The following is an 18,165-nucleotide window of genomic DNA, read 5'->3' as shown; positions in this document are numbered from 1 at the left end:
AACATAGAACAATAAAAGAAATGTTTTCTTATGTTCACTACAGGATCCTTGCAAGGGGAAACTGTCTTTTGAAGATGTTAATGTGGTAATTCTCAGCATTCTCAGGAGGTTCATTGGAGGCCTCCAGCTAAGGCTAGCAATGGATTTGATTTACCCCAACCTGAGGTATGCTAAGCAAGCAAACTCAGTAGTTTAAGGGGCACTGTGGTTTGTGGCTCTCCAAGTTTACTTGTTTATTGACCTCTGGGCTTTCCTAAATTGATGAAGAATCTAGCCAACAAAGCACAAATGGTTGAGCAGAAATCTGATCAGTATTTAAAAACTGGGTTGTGGTGAATGAGCAAGACTGGGTGGAGCTGGCATGTTTGGTAAAATGCACTGGCAGTGGATGGCAGCTTTTGTTTTTTTATTGTATCTGTGGGTACGCCCTACTGGTAAAAAAGCAAAAAGAAGAAATTCAGCCTGATAGAGATACGTAGTTTAATCTCTGGAGGTACTGTTCATGAACTGAAAAACAATTCAGTTGGAGTCAGTTTGATAAATTTGACCTCAAGGTCAAATGCAACCTCATGGTCAAATGCAACCTTTAGTTGCAGAGAATTATAGCAAGTCAGTGTTTAGTTAGAGCCCCAGTGGTTCAGTGGTTAAATGCTCAACTGCTAACTGACAGATCAGCAGTTCGAACCTACCAGCTGCTCTTCGGGAGCAAGACATGGCAGTCTGCTTCTGTAAAGATTACAGCCCTGGCAACTCTATGGGGTTATAGGGTCTCTGTGAGTCGGAATTGACTCAAAAGTAATGGGTAATGTTAACGCAGCTTTCCTCAAAGTTAAATGACATGTACCCCAATTTAAAGGAAAAATAAAGGCTCAACTATGGTAGCACAGTAGTTAAGAGCTCAGCTGCTAACCACAAGGTAGGCGGTTTGAATCCACCAGCCGCTCCTTGGAAACCCTATGGGGCAGTTCTGCTCTGTCCGAAAGGGTTGCTATGAGTTGAAATCGACTCAATGGCCAATGGGTAATGGGTAGTATTCGCAGTAGTGACATAGGTAGTTCTATTAAAATGTTACTTATAAACAAAGAAAATCATCAATTTAATACGATAGTTGATGTCCACTGAGGGAAAAAAAAAAGTCTTCTTTTTAACCACCCAGCTATAGTTTTAGTTGACTCATGTGTTTGGGTTTGCTAAGAAGCAGATGTTGAAAAGGAACATAAGAAGGATTTTATTAAAAGAAATGCTTGTGAGAAAAAATGAGGGAGCCAGAGAGTTTGATAGAAGTCTGACCCTTAGTGAAGGAAGTAGGAAAAGAAGGATGGTTCGAAGTATCCTAGGCTTCTGGCAGCTAAGAAAGGCCGTGGGGGAATTCTTGAGCTAAAATGGACCATCAGAGGAGCCCTGGTCTCTCAAGACAAGAACCTGTTTTGGCGTCCCTGCTGGGTCAGTCATTGGCTTGGAGCAGTACTTGGGAAGCATGACCTCTGTGCAGTCCTGAAAATGTATTTTAGAGCTCAGTAGCTGAAACTCTTGGTCAATTAAGTTTTCTGAGGCTGTAGGACTTCAGGCTCATTCTCCTGGCTGCCATAGCCCATTACAAGGTACTTTAATAACTCACTCCTAAGTATAATTATTTTACACCAATGGATTTATTTATAATAACTGATTATTGAAAGTTAGTACATAGAATCCGTTCAAGTTGACAGAGGGCTAACCTCTAACAAAGAAAATCTTTTGAGATTCAGATGCCTGTACAACCATGTGGTGCTTGATTCAGTTCTCCCACTACTTTTATACATTGAGAAATACTACTGGTAAAGCACATTTAAAGGTCATTTGGCCTTCACTTGCAATCTTCATTTTCATATCAAGTCTTTGTTCCTCCCTGAGTTGCAGAAACATTTTTAAAAAATATAGGTTTACTGAGTAGTCTGGAATTTAACCTTGCCCAAAAAGATGTCTGGCCTTGTCCTCAGCTCCTGGAAGGTAATTTCTAAGATGTCGTGCCTGATAGGAATGTTTTTGTTTGCCTGGGACCTTAAGGCAGGATGGGTAGTCTAATGATGTGACTTAGGATTGGGACTGAACATACCCAGTAGTGTTAGAGTGCAGGCAAGTCATTTCAGAAAGACTGACCACGTGATTTAGGGTGGGGCTTTGGATCATGTTCTGAGCGGCTGGAAAACTGAGATCAGCCATGTTGGCAGTCAATCAACCAAGCTTATGTAATGGGGCTCCAATGAAAACTCTGGACGCCAGGGTAGGTAACCTTCCCTGGTTGGCAATATTTTGTGTGTATTATCACACATTGATTGTAGGAGAGTAATACATCTTGACTCCACAGGGAGAGGGCAATGGAAGCTACATATTTGGTACTTCTCCTGGACTCTGCTCTATGCGTTTCCTCCCTTGGCTGATGGCAATTTGTATCCTTTCCCTGTAATAAGCCGTTACTGTAAGTATAACAGCTTTCTGTGAGTTCTGTGAGACCTACTAGCAAATTATTGAAACTGACAGTTGTTTTGGGGAACTCTCCAAACTTGCAGTTGGTGTCAGAAGTAAGGGTGATCTCGTATGGAGTGTGTTCCCTCATACTTTGCAGTTGACACAACTCTAACTTTCGCACTTACTTTATGCCGTCTTCATAATTGTTGTTCTTGTCATAGGTGCCACTGAATCGACTTCGACTCATAGCAACTCCATGTGACAGAGTAAAACTGCCCATAGGATTTTCTAGGCTTTATAGGAACAGTCTCCTGCAGAGCTCCGGGTAAGTTTGGACCACCAACCTTTGGGTTAGCAGCCAAGCACTTAACTGTTGCACCATCAGGGCTCCTTTTTTTAATAATGACAAGTCAAAAAATTTAAAAGCCATTTATTAAACTACAATGTTGTTTCTATGAAGATATTGTTCAGCTGTGAATGATAAGTGCAAAATATAAATTTTGTTTTTACAACTGGAAAAGTAATTCAACATGAGTAAATGACTGCCTTAGTACAATTGTCATTTTGATAATAGAATACAGCATCCTAGTGACTGCCAGTTACATTTGCCAACACATGAAAAGTTAAACACATCGCATTAGTAGATCATTTTTCACAAACATAAGTGTAAATACAAATGCAAATATCAGCACTGCCTTCCAGTGTCAGTGCTGCGTGATTAGGTGGCTGCTCAGATGATCTATATCAAGAATTTTCAGTGTTGGCAGCCTAAGAGAATTGGGGCACTCCTGAAATATACATCATTGCCTGGATGTCACCCCTCAGAGATTCTGATTCGATTGCTACAGAGTGGATCCCAGGTATTTATATGTTTTAAACTCACAGGTTCTTAATAAAAATCACCCATAAGTTTCTAGGTTATCTTAAAAAATATGATAGAGCTCTCTTGGATCTTTGAATATATGAATATAACATTGGATTAGGGCAAATCAATGCTGGTTTGATGCAGGGATAAAAATTGTTTGTAAATACTCTTTTTTTCTCTTTTCTCTTCTATCCTATTTTCTATCATTCCATCCCTTTTTTCCAAAATATAAATTATTTTTTAATATGAATTCCTAAGACAGTTAATCATAAATAAATCTTTATATTGTTGCTGCAGGAGAATTTATTTGAATTCTGGAGCAAAGTGCTTCCTAGGTAAAAGACTGCCCAAGGCTTCAGTGGCGTTGCCAATGGTCAGTCTGTGCCCAGGCAGATTAGTAGCCAATCTCAAGTAGTTACATCAATAGAATTTGTATGGCAGTTCTAGAGAACAATTTGGGTAGCAAAGAACTGCATCATAATCTCATTATTTCATAATTGTAAACATTAGTTCAGTTTCTTTCAAAGCTGCTTGATGAAATATTTTAATTTGCAACTATCAGGAAAAGGTTAAAAAAGAAGTTGCTGTCGAGTCAATTGTGACTCATAGCAACCCTATAGGACAGAGCAGAACTGCCCCATAGGATTTCCAAGGAGCGACTGGTGGATCTGAACTGCTGACCTTTTGGTTAGCAGCTGAGCTCTTTACCACCAATGCAAAGGGTAACTTCACCAGATTTATTAGAACCACTAAAAATTAAATGGTTATGGTTTTAAGGGTGTGCTTTTTTTTTTTTTTAATAAATTTGCAATAAATATTAAGTCCCAAAGAATGGCTTGATGTAATTTAAAAGTCAGGAATCGTATAGACCTGGATTTTAATCCTGAGTTTGCCTCTTACTAGCTGTAAAATGGTGTGGTGATGGCATCTGACCTCCTCTAAATTTGTGAGGGGAGAGGAGAATCAAGGTCAACAGCCCAGGGATGATTCCTATGAGGAGGAGATCAGAAATACCCGCTCCCTCCAAACTTTTTACCAATTCTGATACCAGCTGTCCTTCCCACGACACTCTCTACTTCTCTGCTGGGTTCAATAATTTGTTGCAATGGCCGCACAGAACTCACAGACCAAACTCACAGAGGGTTTATTAGGGAAGTAACAGGTTACGATTCAAAATCAGAAACCACTCAGGATACAATTTTTTAATAAAGACAGACTTTTCTCAGCTGTGCCCACAGGCATGCCTCTCTCTGGCCCTCATTTAGGGCTCTTTTAGCTCCACTGATAAGTACCTGAAGGCAGTCCACACTGCCAGTAAGCCTCAGCCTGAAAGCACTCAGCTCTAGTTTCATGGGCGGGCAAACCTAGCTCTACCAAGTGCCCAGAGGCACCCTACTCCACCAGCAAGCCCCCTGCCCATATGCACTTAGCTTTCTTTTCCGTGGGCTGGGCCATCTCCTGGTTCTGCTGTCACCATTTCTTTGCCGTTGCTTCTAGCCTTCTTCAGTGTTATAGCTCTCTCCCTCTCTCTTTTTCGGTCTCCTGGTTACAGGAGCTTCTCAATGCAGGGGTCCTGGGTCCAAAGGACAAACTTTGCTCCTGGCTTTTCTTCCTTGCTGGTGGTGAGAAACTCTTTTCCTGCCTCTGAGATGGCTCATTTTAAGCTTCGCAGTCCTCTCGTTAGGGTTTCATATACCATATTTGCATGGTTCCACCCCTGCAGGGGTGCCATGAACCTTATTTGCATTATTAGCAAGCTATCCAATCCCCTTGGTGGGCCACAACTACCTCATTTGCATAGTCTCATCCAATCACTTGTGTGGGAGTTACAGCACTATAGCTAGAAGGCTATGTTAAGTAATCCAATTTTACCACACTAGCTTTGTGGCCCAGGAAGGAAGTTAATGCCTCTCAATCTCGGTTTTCCAATCTGTGACATGGGAATAATGATAGTGACTATAACTCATCAATTTTTACTAGGATTAGGTAAAATAATGTTGTAAAGTACGTGACAATTGGTGCATGTCTGTGGCCAAATTAATTATAGGCTGTTATTTTTACTGACAAAAAGGTATGAGATAATTCCAATACTTCTTATCTATGTTCAAGGAATGGCTCATGTGGTGTTTCATCTGCCCTTTTTGGGGAGGTTCACTTAAAATCTGGGGGTTCTGTAAAACCCAAATCCAGAAACATGGACATACTCCAAGATTAAAAATTGTGTACAAAATGCCAGTGGTCTCAGGACACCCTAAAAATCTACAGATAAGCCTCTTAGTTTGAGGGAATTCTGCCTCAAAGTGTGTCTGAAAATGGCGTCATAGAATCTGCATATCAGGAAGAGCCCTGGGTGATTCTGTATTAGAGACCAGATGAGAACACACAGCTTCAGCAGGACCGTATGCATGCTTGTGCTCTTTCTCTGATACACTGGAGTCCACCTACATAGACCGCTGGTTCCTGTGGATTACGCCTTTCCTTACCCAACTTCTTTGATGTTGACTTCTATTCTGCCCAGATCCAGTGCACTGATCTACATCCTCTGTCTAAACTAAATGTAGAATCCTGACCCTCACTGCCAGGCCTCCTTCTCCCTTCTAAGACTTCTGAAAAAACAATAGTGGGCATTCTTTTTTCCTTTACATACAGCACAGTGTATAGAATCTAGCAAGTCTGAATAGAGATACTTCACCCCAATCCATGCACTCAACTGGCATGATTGCTTTAGCAGCTTTGGACAGGGAAATTAATTCTTGAAGGCATGTACTTTCTGCCACCAGCAATTCAGAAACCCTAGTGGGGTAGTGGTTAGGAGCTACAGCTGCTAACCCAAAGGTCAGCAGTTTGAATCCCCCAGCTGCTTCTTGGAAACCCTATGGGGCAGTTCTACACCATCCTATAGGGTCGCTATCAGTTGGAATTGACTTGATGGCAATGGGTCTGGTTTGTTTGTTTGTTTTTACCAGCAATTCGTTTCTGAGTTCCATAAAAAGTATAGCTCCAGCTGACCGCAAACCTCTGTAAGTCTCAATGCTGATGGTGAAAGGAACTCCCACCTCATCTTCCTGCCCCACTGGTTTTGTTATGTCAAGACTTCTTTCTGTTTCTTAAAGATTCTCCTTCTCTGCTGGATGAAATGCTATGCAAAGTAAAAAGTGTTATTATTCCTCCTTATTATCCTCCGGCTTATAACAGCTACTTAGTATTTTATGACCTTGAAGCTTTCAAAGGGCACTGATGAGTTATTCTTCCAATTGTCCCTTGATTTGGATTAGTCTAATTTTTTTTTTCATGATTGTATTGAGGTTATGCATTTTGGTCAAGAATATCACAAATGGTTTCGTGTCTTCCTTAGTACATCATATCAAAGGCTCAAACCAAACCAAACCTGTTGCCATTGAGTCAATTCCAACTCCTGTATGATTTCAGTATGTCTTACTGATGATATTTACAACTAAAGGCAATATGAGATCCTGGAAAAGAAAAAGGACACCAGTGAAAACATAGGCCAACTTTGAATAAAGTTTGTACTTCAGTTAATAATGTATCAATGTTAATTTCCTTTACCTGATAACTGTAATATGGCTATATATGATGTTAACATTAGATGAAGCAAGCACAGGAGTGTAAGAAAACTCTTTGTACTATTTTTGCAGCTTTTCTGTAGGTCTAAAATTAGTTCAAAGAAATTTTTTCTTTTTTAAAGAAAAGCCAAATATGAAGAAGATTTTCAAGGATGATGATTGGAGGGCCTGGTAATCTAGCAGTAAATAATAAATCTTTGTCTAACCAAGTATTGGTTGAAATTGCTCTACATGCATGTTTAACATACTCTACATTACGACAGATAAAATTTGACCATATAGAGTACAGGAATAGAACATTCAATATCATTCCCATTGCCTCCAAAACTAAAAATAGATTATAGTAGGAAATTTTTTTCAGGTTTGCAAATACATTGGGAGATTATTCGTTCAACGTTACGATGGTTTGGATGTCAATATGGCTGGCGCCCAAATGAACTACAAAAACGTTTTAAACATTTTAGCCCCCCTCCTCCAAATTATCTTGGAGTTTTGTCTTTGTAATGTAATTCTGGACCAATTCAATTTCATTTAAAATCAGAAAAGGTTCAGGCAAATGGTGTAAGATTAAATCACTTTTTTTTTCTTTTTTTAAAGGCAGCTGGAGTTTATTTAGGTGAAAGAGTCCAAAGGCTTGTCCCCAAGTGTTTTTTAAAAATTTGCATTTGAAAATAACTTAGGAAAAAATGAATATTATTTGTTTCAAAAATGTGTTGCTATTGAAATTAAAACAAATGTTAAAAATAGACAAAGAATCTTGTTTTATCACTTGTGGGTTGGGTTGTTTGTGGCTTTTTTTATTTTGGTGCTATTACTAAGTTTGTCTTGCTGCTTTTTATATGAACTGTTTAAGTCAAAGCAGCTGTTTTTGCTGGGACAATATGCCAGTTTTGCTAGAAATTTTGAGGACATGATTTAAATGGGAATTCCGTCCAAGAAGTTGTAGGAGGGCTATGCAGACTACATTTACTAGGTCCCACAGTACCCACTAACCCCCTGAAGCTTCAGTAAAAGAGCTTTGCCGTTTGTGCATCCAAAATGTAGTTCTGTCAATGTGGATGAATATGGTTGAAAAGCCCTAAACTGGAAACAGACTTTTTTTCCCCCCACATAGGCATATTTGACTTCTGTCTTTTTTTTAAGCTGCACTTCAATCATTTTCCAAGTTTTATAGAGTGTATCCTTTCCTCATCTCTAGAATTGTGTTCTTTGCATCTGGTTGCCACTGTATGAGTCGGAGACTGACTGGATGGCAATGGGAGAAAGCCCCAGCTCTATCATAGCAGATAAGGCCCATCATGATTAGGTATTGCCATCACCTCCCCCAAGCATCCCATTGCCATGATCCAAGCCTATTGAATTACCCGTGGTTTCTCAAAATCGTTGTGCCTTTGCAGGTGACCAACCCTTGTATGAAATTTCTCACCACATGTAGCTGCTTTTTGTACGTTCTTCAAGTCAGAGCAAGAACCATTTCCTCTAAAAAGTGCCACCTAGTAAATGCTTATATGATAAAAGAAAGATAAATTAATGAAGAAACTCCTGGTGTTTGCTTCCTGTATGGGCTAGAGGGTTTTCTAGAGTCTTTGATCTTGAGGGCAAGATCCACAACAAGAGTTGTAGACAGATTAGTCTGTTGAAACTTCTGGTTTGTATCAGTAAATCTTTCAGCACCAAGAAGGCCAAGAGAACTGTATTTTTGTTCTTCAGGATAGTGAACATTGTGATCTTCCTCAAACTTAAGCAAGTTTCTTACTGAAAGTGAGGCCAGTAGCCTCTGGGTACCATTACCAACCCCCAGGTACCACCATACTTGTATGTAGGGTAGCATAAGTCATCTCCCCTTTTTAACTGATTTCTCCAGATGTCTTTCGTAGGCAATCAGCCAACTTTCTGTGCAAAGTAAGAGAAACAATAGGCTGGGGTCGCAGACCACAGAACCAGTTAAGACCAGATCTGGTCTCCCTGACAAGGGTAGAACTATCAGCCTCATTCTTTGGGTGACCCCGGAACTTTTCTCCTGCCAGATGGAACCAAATGTTAGTGGCATAAGATTGGCAGAAGACTTTCAGAAGCGAGGGGTCTGAGCCTAAGATCCAGTTTGAGGGGCTCTCTTTTTGGATGGAGCAAACACAGACAACGGAACTACCCAGGATCACCTTTTCGGGCCAGACCAATCAACGACCTTGCTCCTTCCCACCAGGACTTTTCCTCAATTTTTTTTCTCTTATAAAAGCTGGTTCAACTATTGTTTGGGGAGCCATCTTGGCCATGAAAGTCTCCGTGTGCTCCTTTGCTTGGCCAACCAAATAAAGCTTCTTCTTTTGCTTTCACCTGTTTCATGTCTCTGTAGCCATGCCAAGAGAGACCTAAGACTCCAGTAATAAGAGCAAGCTAAAAGATTGGATTTGCTCTGAGGCATTCTGGAATCTTTGTTTGAACAAGAGCCTATTCCCTTTTCCCACCTCACTAATATAAATATCTTCACCAAGTAGAGAAAAATCACGAAGGGATGGAATGCTCAGTCCAGTCAAGGACCTTTGGGTACATAAGAAAGAATCCCTCTAGAAAAGAAGAGTTCACAATCATCCCTGAGAGGCTGAGGTAGTTTGGAGCAGGACCTCATTGCAAAGAGTCCTTTTCCATTAGCTCAGGCTGGGTTTGAATGAAGACCATTTGTGGCTCACTAGACCTGTGTCAGAGTTGGCCTATGGTTATATTCTGAAGAGAAACCAGTCCTTAAGGAGGAAAGTCTGACAGCATCTAGCTCACCTAAATATATGTTGTTATATTTTCATTACCTTCTCTTCAAACTTATTCCTCCACAAAGATTCTCTTCAAAAAAATGTGTGGAGAGCAAGCCTAAGAGACACGTTGGAACATGCCTGGACAAGTGTGACTGTCATCTTCTGTTCAGTCGATAATGAGGGGAGAAGGCCCAAGAGATAAAAAGACATCGTGGGCTTGACTGAGAAAAATAGTCATATCAAGACAACCAGAGAGACTGATAGACTTCATTAAGAAGAGACCCACATAATGTCACTGGACTTTATCAACATCAACCAGGTGAGCTCAAAGAGCTTCAACAAGTATAAAAGAAGCAACAGAAGGAAACGACAGTGCTTGAAGCCTTCCCAGAGCCACTTGGTCATACTTTGAGAACTAGGAAGCAGTGGGCTGCAGCAGCTCACCTGGGCTTACTCCTAGTTTAAGAGATGTTGAACGGTCATGAAGCAGTGGGCAGCAGCAGCTCGTCCTGGGCTTACTTGTAGAACTTCCTACTCCCTGGCTTTTGGTCATATGTTGAGGACTTAGTATCATGAGGAGGGGGTCACAATGACTACTCTAAACGATTTGTGTCTTTCCATAATGTCTTTATTAGTTATTAATATTATAGGCACACAGGTTCTTGGCTACCCCGAATGCCAGAGATCTCAATTCGCCAGGGGAAAGGAGAGGGAAAGCAAGCAAGCTTATGGAAAATGAAGGCGGGGTTTGAGCATTGTTGCTTTCTGGTCCAGGCCAACTCTTGACCATGCTGTTGTCGATGGCTTGAATGTCAAATTGGCCTCGATCCTCGAGAATCTCTTGTGGATCTCTACCATGTCTCTTGAGCACAAGGGCTGATTATCCCTTAGCTCTCAATTTATGGCCAAAGCAACACGTATTGGGTTGGCAGTGAACTACGAGTAAGCCTGGGTGAGCTGGCGCAGCCCACTGGTTCCTGGCTCACTGAATCTTGACCCTCAACTTATGACTGAGATAGCAGAGCAGCAAGGAATGTGTATTAGACTAGGAGGAAGGTTGAGAGTAAGCCTGGGAGAGCTGCCGCAGCCCACTGTTTCCCAGTCCACAATGCATGACTGATTTGGCTCTGGTTATGACTCTGAGCAAAGCTGAGTCTTAGTGTCCCTTGTTTTATACACGTTGGAGCTCTTTGAGCCCATTTGGTTGGTATTTTTAAGTCCTTGTTTATGACTTAGTTGGTCTCAGTGTCCTCTGTTGATAAGGTTGTTTTTCTTCTCTAGGTTGCATCAGCTTCCTTATCTCCTTTCTTCACATGTTGTTTACTCCTACATTTGCTTTCAGCCAGGCTGCTCTCCACACTTAGGAAGCAGTGGGCAGTGACAGCTCATCCTAGGCTTACTCCTAAGTTCAAGAGACATTGAACAGAGTGGTCATGAGGCTTATTTATGGACCCTCCTAACACCAGGCTCACGAGCCCACAGGAAGCTATGCATGATTCAGAGACCATAGCTAACCATTGAGACTGGAGATCATCGCCAACCATTGAACGGCATTATCGAACTACGCCATCTAATTGCTGTCCTTGCTTGCCGTAAGCTTGACCTGTCTCTTTCATTTATCCCCCTCTTGGTGATCTGAGATCTCTGGCATCCAGGATAGCCAAGAACCTGCTAATGTGTGTTTGTGCTTAACGAATTGGTGAAATTAATATACGACCTAAAAATAAACCATTTAATGAAGACATTGTGGAAAGACACAAATCGTGTGGAGTAGTCTATAAGACTCTTCCTCATGACAAAAAGGTAACAAGTCCTCCCCTCCTCCCAATACACGCTCCCAAAATCACCTTGACTTAAAACTATCAGTAGCACTCTGGAAGCCCATTAAGCACTCCTGACAATAATTATAACACAATAGTTACCATTGATTTGTTGATTACATAGTAATGGAGCCCTAAGTCTGCTTGTATTTTAATTATTTCCAAATATTTCTTATGCCTTTGCTATTAAACTCAAAATATCTTAAAGGAAATAATTAGGCCATCATTTTAACCTCCACTGAGACTTGCACTATGTTTTACTGATAGAGATTTAAAAAAAAAAGGATTAAAACTGATTGAATGAAGTAATACTCATATCCACTACTTTAGACATGTTAAATGAAATGAAAATGGTTGGGAATATGGCACTGGCAGTCGTTTGGACACCACCCCTAAGACTCATATTTATCGAAACTTAGCCTAACTTTCCAATAAATCAGGCCACCCTCATTGACCAATGAAATCCTGACAGCATTTTAATAGTAAATTGTATAAGCCAATCAGAAATAAGCTTTTGCTTCCATGTTTTGTCAGTATAAGCCAATCTCTGCTGATACTAGGTAGAGTACCTGAATAAACTCATCTAATAGATTAATTTTATTATTGACTTAGTTTCTTTTGACAGGCAGTAGAGATTGCAACATGGCTTTCTTTAGCTTCTTTCTATAATAAAACTTTACCTCATAGTCCTTTCAAATTTGAGCAAAATCTAGTTTTCTTGCTTGGTCATAGCCATAAATTGTACCAAAATAATGAAAGAATCTTATTCCTATTACGCAACTAGTAATAAAATAAGAATCAACCTCCTTATGTTTAAAAGAACTTTCAGTGTTCACAGTTATTTTTATTTCAATAACTTTGCAAATATTTGGTGAATGGAGTATATGGAAACACTTTTAGGTTGAACTTGTTCATCTTTTGAAGTTGGGTTCAAATGGTGTTGGAAAACACAGTGAGCAAAGTTAACCTCTACTGCCTTTTGTCATTTGATCGTTTAGTTCAAATTAGTAGCTTTAATTTGTCCTGGGGCAAAGGGTATTTCTTATCTTGCAGAGGAAAGTAGAGCATATGTGCCAACTCATCCAACGTCTTAAAAACAACAATTAGCATGATAAACAGTTTTAAAGTACCTAATGATACAAGCCTCCAGAATTTAAGAAAACAATATTAAGTGATTGTATGTAAGGAAAAGCATGCTTTTTCTGAACCAAGGATATTTGAAACCCCGGAAGTATTCACTAAAAGTCAAATGGTCGCCTTTTTCCAAATTGCTTTCAAAAGGTGATGCTGATGTTTAACTGAGATGGTGAAAGGAAGCCAAATCCTACCAGATAGCATTCCATGGAAGGTTTTTTTTTTTTTTTTTTTTTTTTTATCCCTTTTCTTTGGAATTGAGTGAAATTAAATTTTATTATTCTCTAGGTTATAATATCCATTCTTCTGACTTTGTCACTGTCATCCTGAAGAAAGCAGTAAAGTAGACATACACAGATCTGAATCCCCAGCCGTTTCCTTGTGTTATTCTGTGAATTCATCTTTAACTTTTACAAGTACTCACGGTCTAACACTGGAAACCCTGGTGACATAGTGGTTTAGTGCTATGGCTGCTAACCAAAAGGTTGGCAGTTTGAATCTACCAGGCGCTCTCTGGAAACTCTATAGGGCAGTTCTACTCCGTCTTATAGAGTTGCTATGAGTCGGAATCAACCTGACAGCAAGGTTTTGGTGGGTTTCATGGTCTAACATATTTGATAATATGTCTCTGGCTCATAATTTAAGCTTAGCAAATTTTGTTGAAAAGATTAATTACTACTTGATGTGACTTCGGTAGAGACTCTCGTATCTGTGAAATCCAATGTAGTGATGTCCTGGTCCCCTTTCAACTCTAAAATTCTGTGATTCTAAATAAGCCCTTTCTGAAATTGCCATGAATATAAATTTCAAATTATTTTGAATATGAAATTTATATTCACAGCAATTTTCAGAGTAGAGCATTCTAAGCTCCTTTTTTTGTTACTGTCTAATGTGTGCACTCACCTTTAATGAGTGGTGATCTTTGGGGAAATGAGGATATGTACATAGCTGGTTGTATTATCTACATTCTTCCTGATAAAAAATTTTCCTTGCAAACTATTTTGCCCAAAGTCTGAGGTTGGAAAAGGGTTGAATATCTAGTAAAATTAGAGCCTTTATGTATGCCCTGTTTCTAGATTGAATTTTTTTATATATAAAACATAGCTCAGAACACTGTGCTTTTATTTGTCAAACTTATACCACTATGTCCTCTGCCACCACACAGCAAGTTTCAAAATCAGTCATCATTATTCTCTGGTTTCCCACACTTCAGGAGAAGATGTCCTCTGACAGCTCTTTTACAGCAACATCTGTCGAGTTTCAAGCAGGGAATAAATTGGTGGTCCAGTTGTTCATGCAAACTAAGATAATGGTGATAGAGATGATCACCAAAATCATGACTTTCTGATATTTTTTACCCTTGGCAAGGCATTTATTCAACCATTAGGAAAACATGCATACACAGAGCCACTATTTTGTACTTTGTCTCAGAATAGAGTGTTCTCAGTAAACTTGAGATGAGAAAACTTTAAAACTGCCACAGTGTGCAGGGAACAATGTGAATTAAACTTATTTTTACTAAGGTTCAATGTTTAATCACCTGCTAGGGAAGTGTCAGAAACCCTGGTGGCATACGTTAAGAGCTACAGCTACTAACCTAAAGGTCAGTAGTTCGAATCCACTGGCACTCCTTGGAAACCCTGTAGGGCAGTTATACTCTGTCTTATAGGGTCGTTAGAAGTCATGATAGACTAAACTGCAATGGGTTAGGCAAGTGTCAGGGGTGCTGTAACCTGTTGGTTAATTAGAGACCCTGCAGCCTACCTGAGTGTAAATTCCATCTCCTCCACTACCTGGTGACCCTGGCCCTAGCCATTCTGTGCCTCAGTTTTCTCATCTATAAAATTGAGTCAACAGTAGTATATGCTTCTTCGCGATGTTTTCTGTGGATTCAATAAATTGATACATCTAAAGCATGTCCCTGCCAAAAACAAAACACACAGTGATAAAGACAGTTAATTATTATTGCTTCAGTTATTGTTACAGTTATTATTATTTTGAAAGGAGAGCTTTGAAATAATCTTTATTAGGCACAATACCTATACTTCCTTGCCCAACATTCCTCAAAATTGAGTTTTAAACATTTGTTCTTTAGAGTACTCTTGAAGAACATTATATTATGATACTGATATTACATGTAAAAAGTCAATAAAGTGATCTGCTTTAGGAAATGTCCAGATAGGCTCTCTGGAAGATATCACGCACAGATAAAGACTATAATTTGGCTATTTAAAAACTAACTTATTTAAAGGCATTTTAGTGAGAAGTCAAAAGCAAGTCGATATGTGAGTGGATACTGGGAAGAAAGGAATAGCACTGGGCTGGAAGGGTGGTCTGCCTTTATAATTCCCATCCAGGCTGCCTAGGCTGAGGCCTTGGGCTCAGAGTATTCTCTGATAAGGAGGCTGGAAATTGGGCCTCTCTCTCTTCTAGTCCCTTCTTCTTGTTGGAGAAGCCTTCCTCCCTGTTCTTAACTCACAGTAACTCCCCTGTCTCTGTGACTACCTGTTGTTGTTGTTGATAGATACTGTTGAGTTGGTTCCAACTCACAGCGACCCTGTGCATAACAGAATGAAACACTGCCCAGTCCTGTACCATCCTCACAGTCATTGCTATGTTTGAGCCCATTGTTACAGCTACTGTGTCAGTCCTTCTCATTGAAGGTCTTCTTCTTTTTCGTTGACTTTGCCAAGCATGATGTCCTTCTCCAGAGACTTGTCCCTCCTGGTAACATGTCCAAAGTAAGTGAGATGAAGTCTCGACATCCTCACTTCTAAGGAGCATTCTGGATGCACTTCTTCCAAGACAGATTTGTTCATTCTTCTGGAAGTCCATGGTATATTCAATATTCTTTGCCAACATCGTGATTCGAATGCATCAGTTCTTCAGTCTTCCTTCTTCATTGTCCAGCTTTTGCATGCATATAGGTCAGGTGTACCTTAGTCCTCAAAGTGACATCTTTACTGTTTTAACACTTGAAAGAGGTCTTTACAGCATATTTGCCCAATGCAATACGTTGTTTGATTTCTTGACAGTTGCTTAACTGTACTAAATTTTTAGCTAGTAGCAGAAGAAAATGTTTTTTTTCTTGTCATGCACCAATAGCCACAGGACTGCTACGCTATTTGAATTTGAAGAAAGCTTGGCAGCAGGATGGTCAAACCAAGTGCCGCTGAACAAAGGCACCTTTCTCTTACTCCTTTTCCCTGTTCCCATGTATTCTGAGGTATAAAGCTTCTAGACCCCTTTGCTTCGTGACCTTTGAGCTGCAATGTAAACTTGGAGCCTTACATGTGTAGAAGAGATTTCCTACGTCAACTCACCCTGGGTTAGGGATATAAGGGAGGCTGAGCCCACAAAGAATCTTAACCTATTCATCTGCATCCTAACTGCTATGTAAGTAAATAAAGGCCTGTAATCTTGACACTCCTTTCACCATGCTAATTCAATCTGCATACTAAGCAAATAATCCTAGAAGCAGGATTATGTGAAGGACTATATGAAGAAGAATAAGTCATCCCGATTGAAGGAAGACTTATTAACAACCTGCAATATGCAGATGATAGAACCTTGATTGCTGAAAGTGAAGAGGACTTGAAGAACTTCCTGATGAAGATCAAAGACCACAGCCTTCAGTATGGATTATACCTCAACATAAGGAAAACAAAAATCCTCACAACTGGACCAATAAGCAACATTATGATAAATGAAGAAAAGAGTGAAGTTGTTATGGATTTCATTTTACTTGGATCCACGATCAACACCCACTGAAGCAGCAGTCAAGAAATCAAATGATGCATTGCATTGGGCAAATCTGCTGCAAAAGATCTCTTTAAAGTATTAAAAAGCAAAGATGTCACTTTAAGGACTAAGGTGCACCTGACCCAAGCTGTGGTGTTTTCAATTGTGTCATATGCATGTGAAAGCTGGACAATGAATAAGGAAGACCTAAGAAGAATCAATGCCTTTGAATTACGGTGTTGGTGAAGAATATTAAATATTCCATGGGCTGCCAGAAGAACAAACAAATTTGCTTTGGAAGAAGTACAGCCAGGATGCTCATTAGAAACAAGGGTGGCGAGAGTTCGTCTCACATACTTTGAACATGTTATCAGGAGGGACCAGTCGCTGGAAAAGGACATCATGATTGGTAGAGTAGAGGGTCAGCAAAAAAGAGAAAGACCTGCAACAGGATGGATTGACACAATGGCTGCAACAATGGGCTCAAGCATAACAACAATTGTGAGGATGGCACAGGACTGGGCAATGTTTCATTCTGTTGTACATAGGATTGCTATGAGTCAGAACTGACTCGACAGCACCCAACAACAACAATCTTGCCACCGGGTAATACCAATTAATTACTGAGAGCTGCAACCCTCTATGAGCTCATTTTTCATTGCAGCTTTCTGCACACTGGGTGAGTTTCCTGGTTTTTTGTTTGTTTGTTTGTTTTACAACTTTTAGCCTGAGAATCAACTCTAGCGTGTGTCATGTAGGCTGGTGAAACATGGATAGAGAATCTTCAGTCTTACTGCTTTAAAGAACCAGAAGAGAGACTTTGAAGCACCCATAAAAAAGCTGGAAAATGAGAAGGAAAATCTTGGACGAGGTCCAAAAAAGACAAGCTGCAAATTCTGTGTATATATTCTACACAAATTTCTGGATGAGCCCAGAACATGTCATAGATGGAGTAGTCTCTAATAAGCCCAGCTAAGGTTAAAAGAACTAAACTTATATTTCAGTTGCTATCTACCATAGGGTACACAGAGCTTGTAGTTTAAGTTGACAAAGTTAACTATATATTTTGAAGTAATATAACAATGTCCAAACCCTGGCAGCGTAGTGGTTAAATGCTATGGCTGCAGTTTGGCCAAAAGGTCAGCAGTTTGAGTCCACCAGGCACTCCTTGGAAACTGTATGAAGCAGTTCTATTCTGTCCTATAGGATTGTTATGAGTCAGAATCAACTCGACAGCAATAGGTTTGGGTTTTTCGTGTGTGTGCGTGTGGGGGGGGGGGTTATAACAGAGTCCAGAGTATCTAGTATATAATTTTTGATGTCTAGGATGCAATCAAATTTACTCACTGTATAAAGAAAGTAAAACATGACCTATACAAAAGAGCAAAGAAAATCAGTGGAGACTGATCCCAAGATGATTCAGATGTTGACATTAGCACACAAGGATTGTAATTATGCCCAAGGACAAAAAGAAAAATCTCTCAAAATAAATGAAAATATAGGACATTTTAGCAAAGAAACAAAAACTATAAAAAAGTACAACATAGAACTTCTAAAAATATGAAAAAATCCTGTCTGTCTACTTCTTCACTGAATTAACAGCAATAGGAGATGACAGTAAAAACATTAAGTGAACTTGACCCTAGATCGACAGAAAATATTTGATCAGAAAAATGTTGAAAACATTTTCAGAGCTTCAGAGACCTGTGAGATAATATAGAAAGTTATAAAATATGAGTTAAGTCTCAGAGAAAGTGGAAACAATGTGACAGAAAAAATATGTAAAGAAATAAAAGCCAAAAATTAGCCAAATTTGTTGAAAGAAATGA

General features: G+C 39.7%; 1 protein-coding gene across 12 annotated transcripts in view; it reads left to right on the top strand.

The window, feature by feature from the left end:
* The window catches only part of LOC126076216 (uncharacterized), a 277,867-nt gene that overhangs the window by 121,478 nt on the left and 138,224 nt on the right, over positions 1-18,165 (top strand). For 7 of the 12 annotated variants that reach the window (XM_049884822.1, XM_049884807.1, XM_049884834.1 and 4 more), the window contains exons 3-5: positions 44-165; positions 2,345-2,455; positions 2,667-2,770. In XM_049884822.1, the coding sequence (XP_049740779.1) occupies positions 44-165; positions 2,345-2,417 (195 nt within the window). In that variant the 3' untranslated portion in view covers positions 2,418-2,455; positions 2,667-2,770. Of the gene's footprint in view, positions 1-43; positions 2,456-2,666; positions 2,957-18,165 lie in introns of those variants that run through there. The other 5 variants (XR_007517464.1, XR_007517462.1, XM_049884838.1 and 2 more) reach the window with 3 other exon arrangements.

This window comes from Elephas maximus, chromosome 1, assembly GCF_024166365.1.
Source record: "Elephas maximus indicus isolate mEleMax1 chromosome 1, mEleMax1 primary haplotype, whole genome shotgun sequence".
Classification (NCBI taxonomy): domain Eukaryota; kingdom Metazoa; phylum Chordata; class Mammalia; order Proboscidea; family Elephantidae; genus Elephas; species Elephas maximus.
Note: the sequence above shows the minus strand (reverse complement) of the source record. Positions and strands in the feature narration are given on the sequence as shown.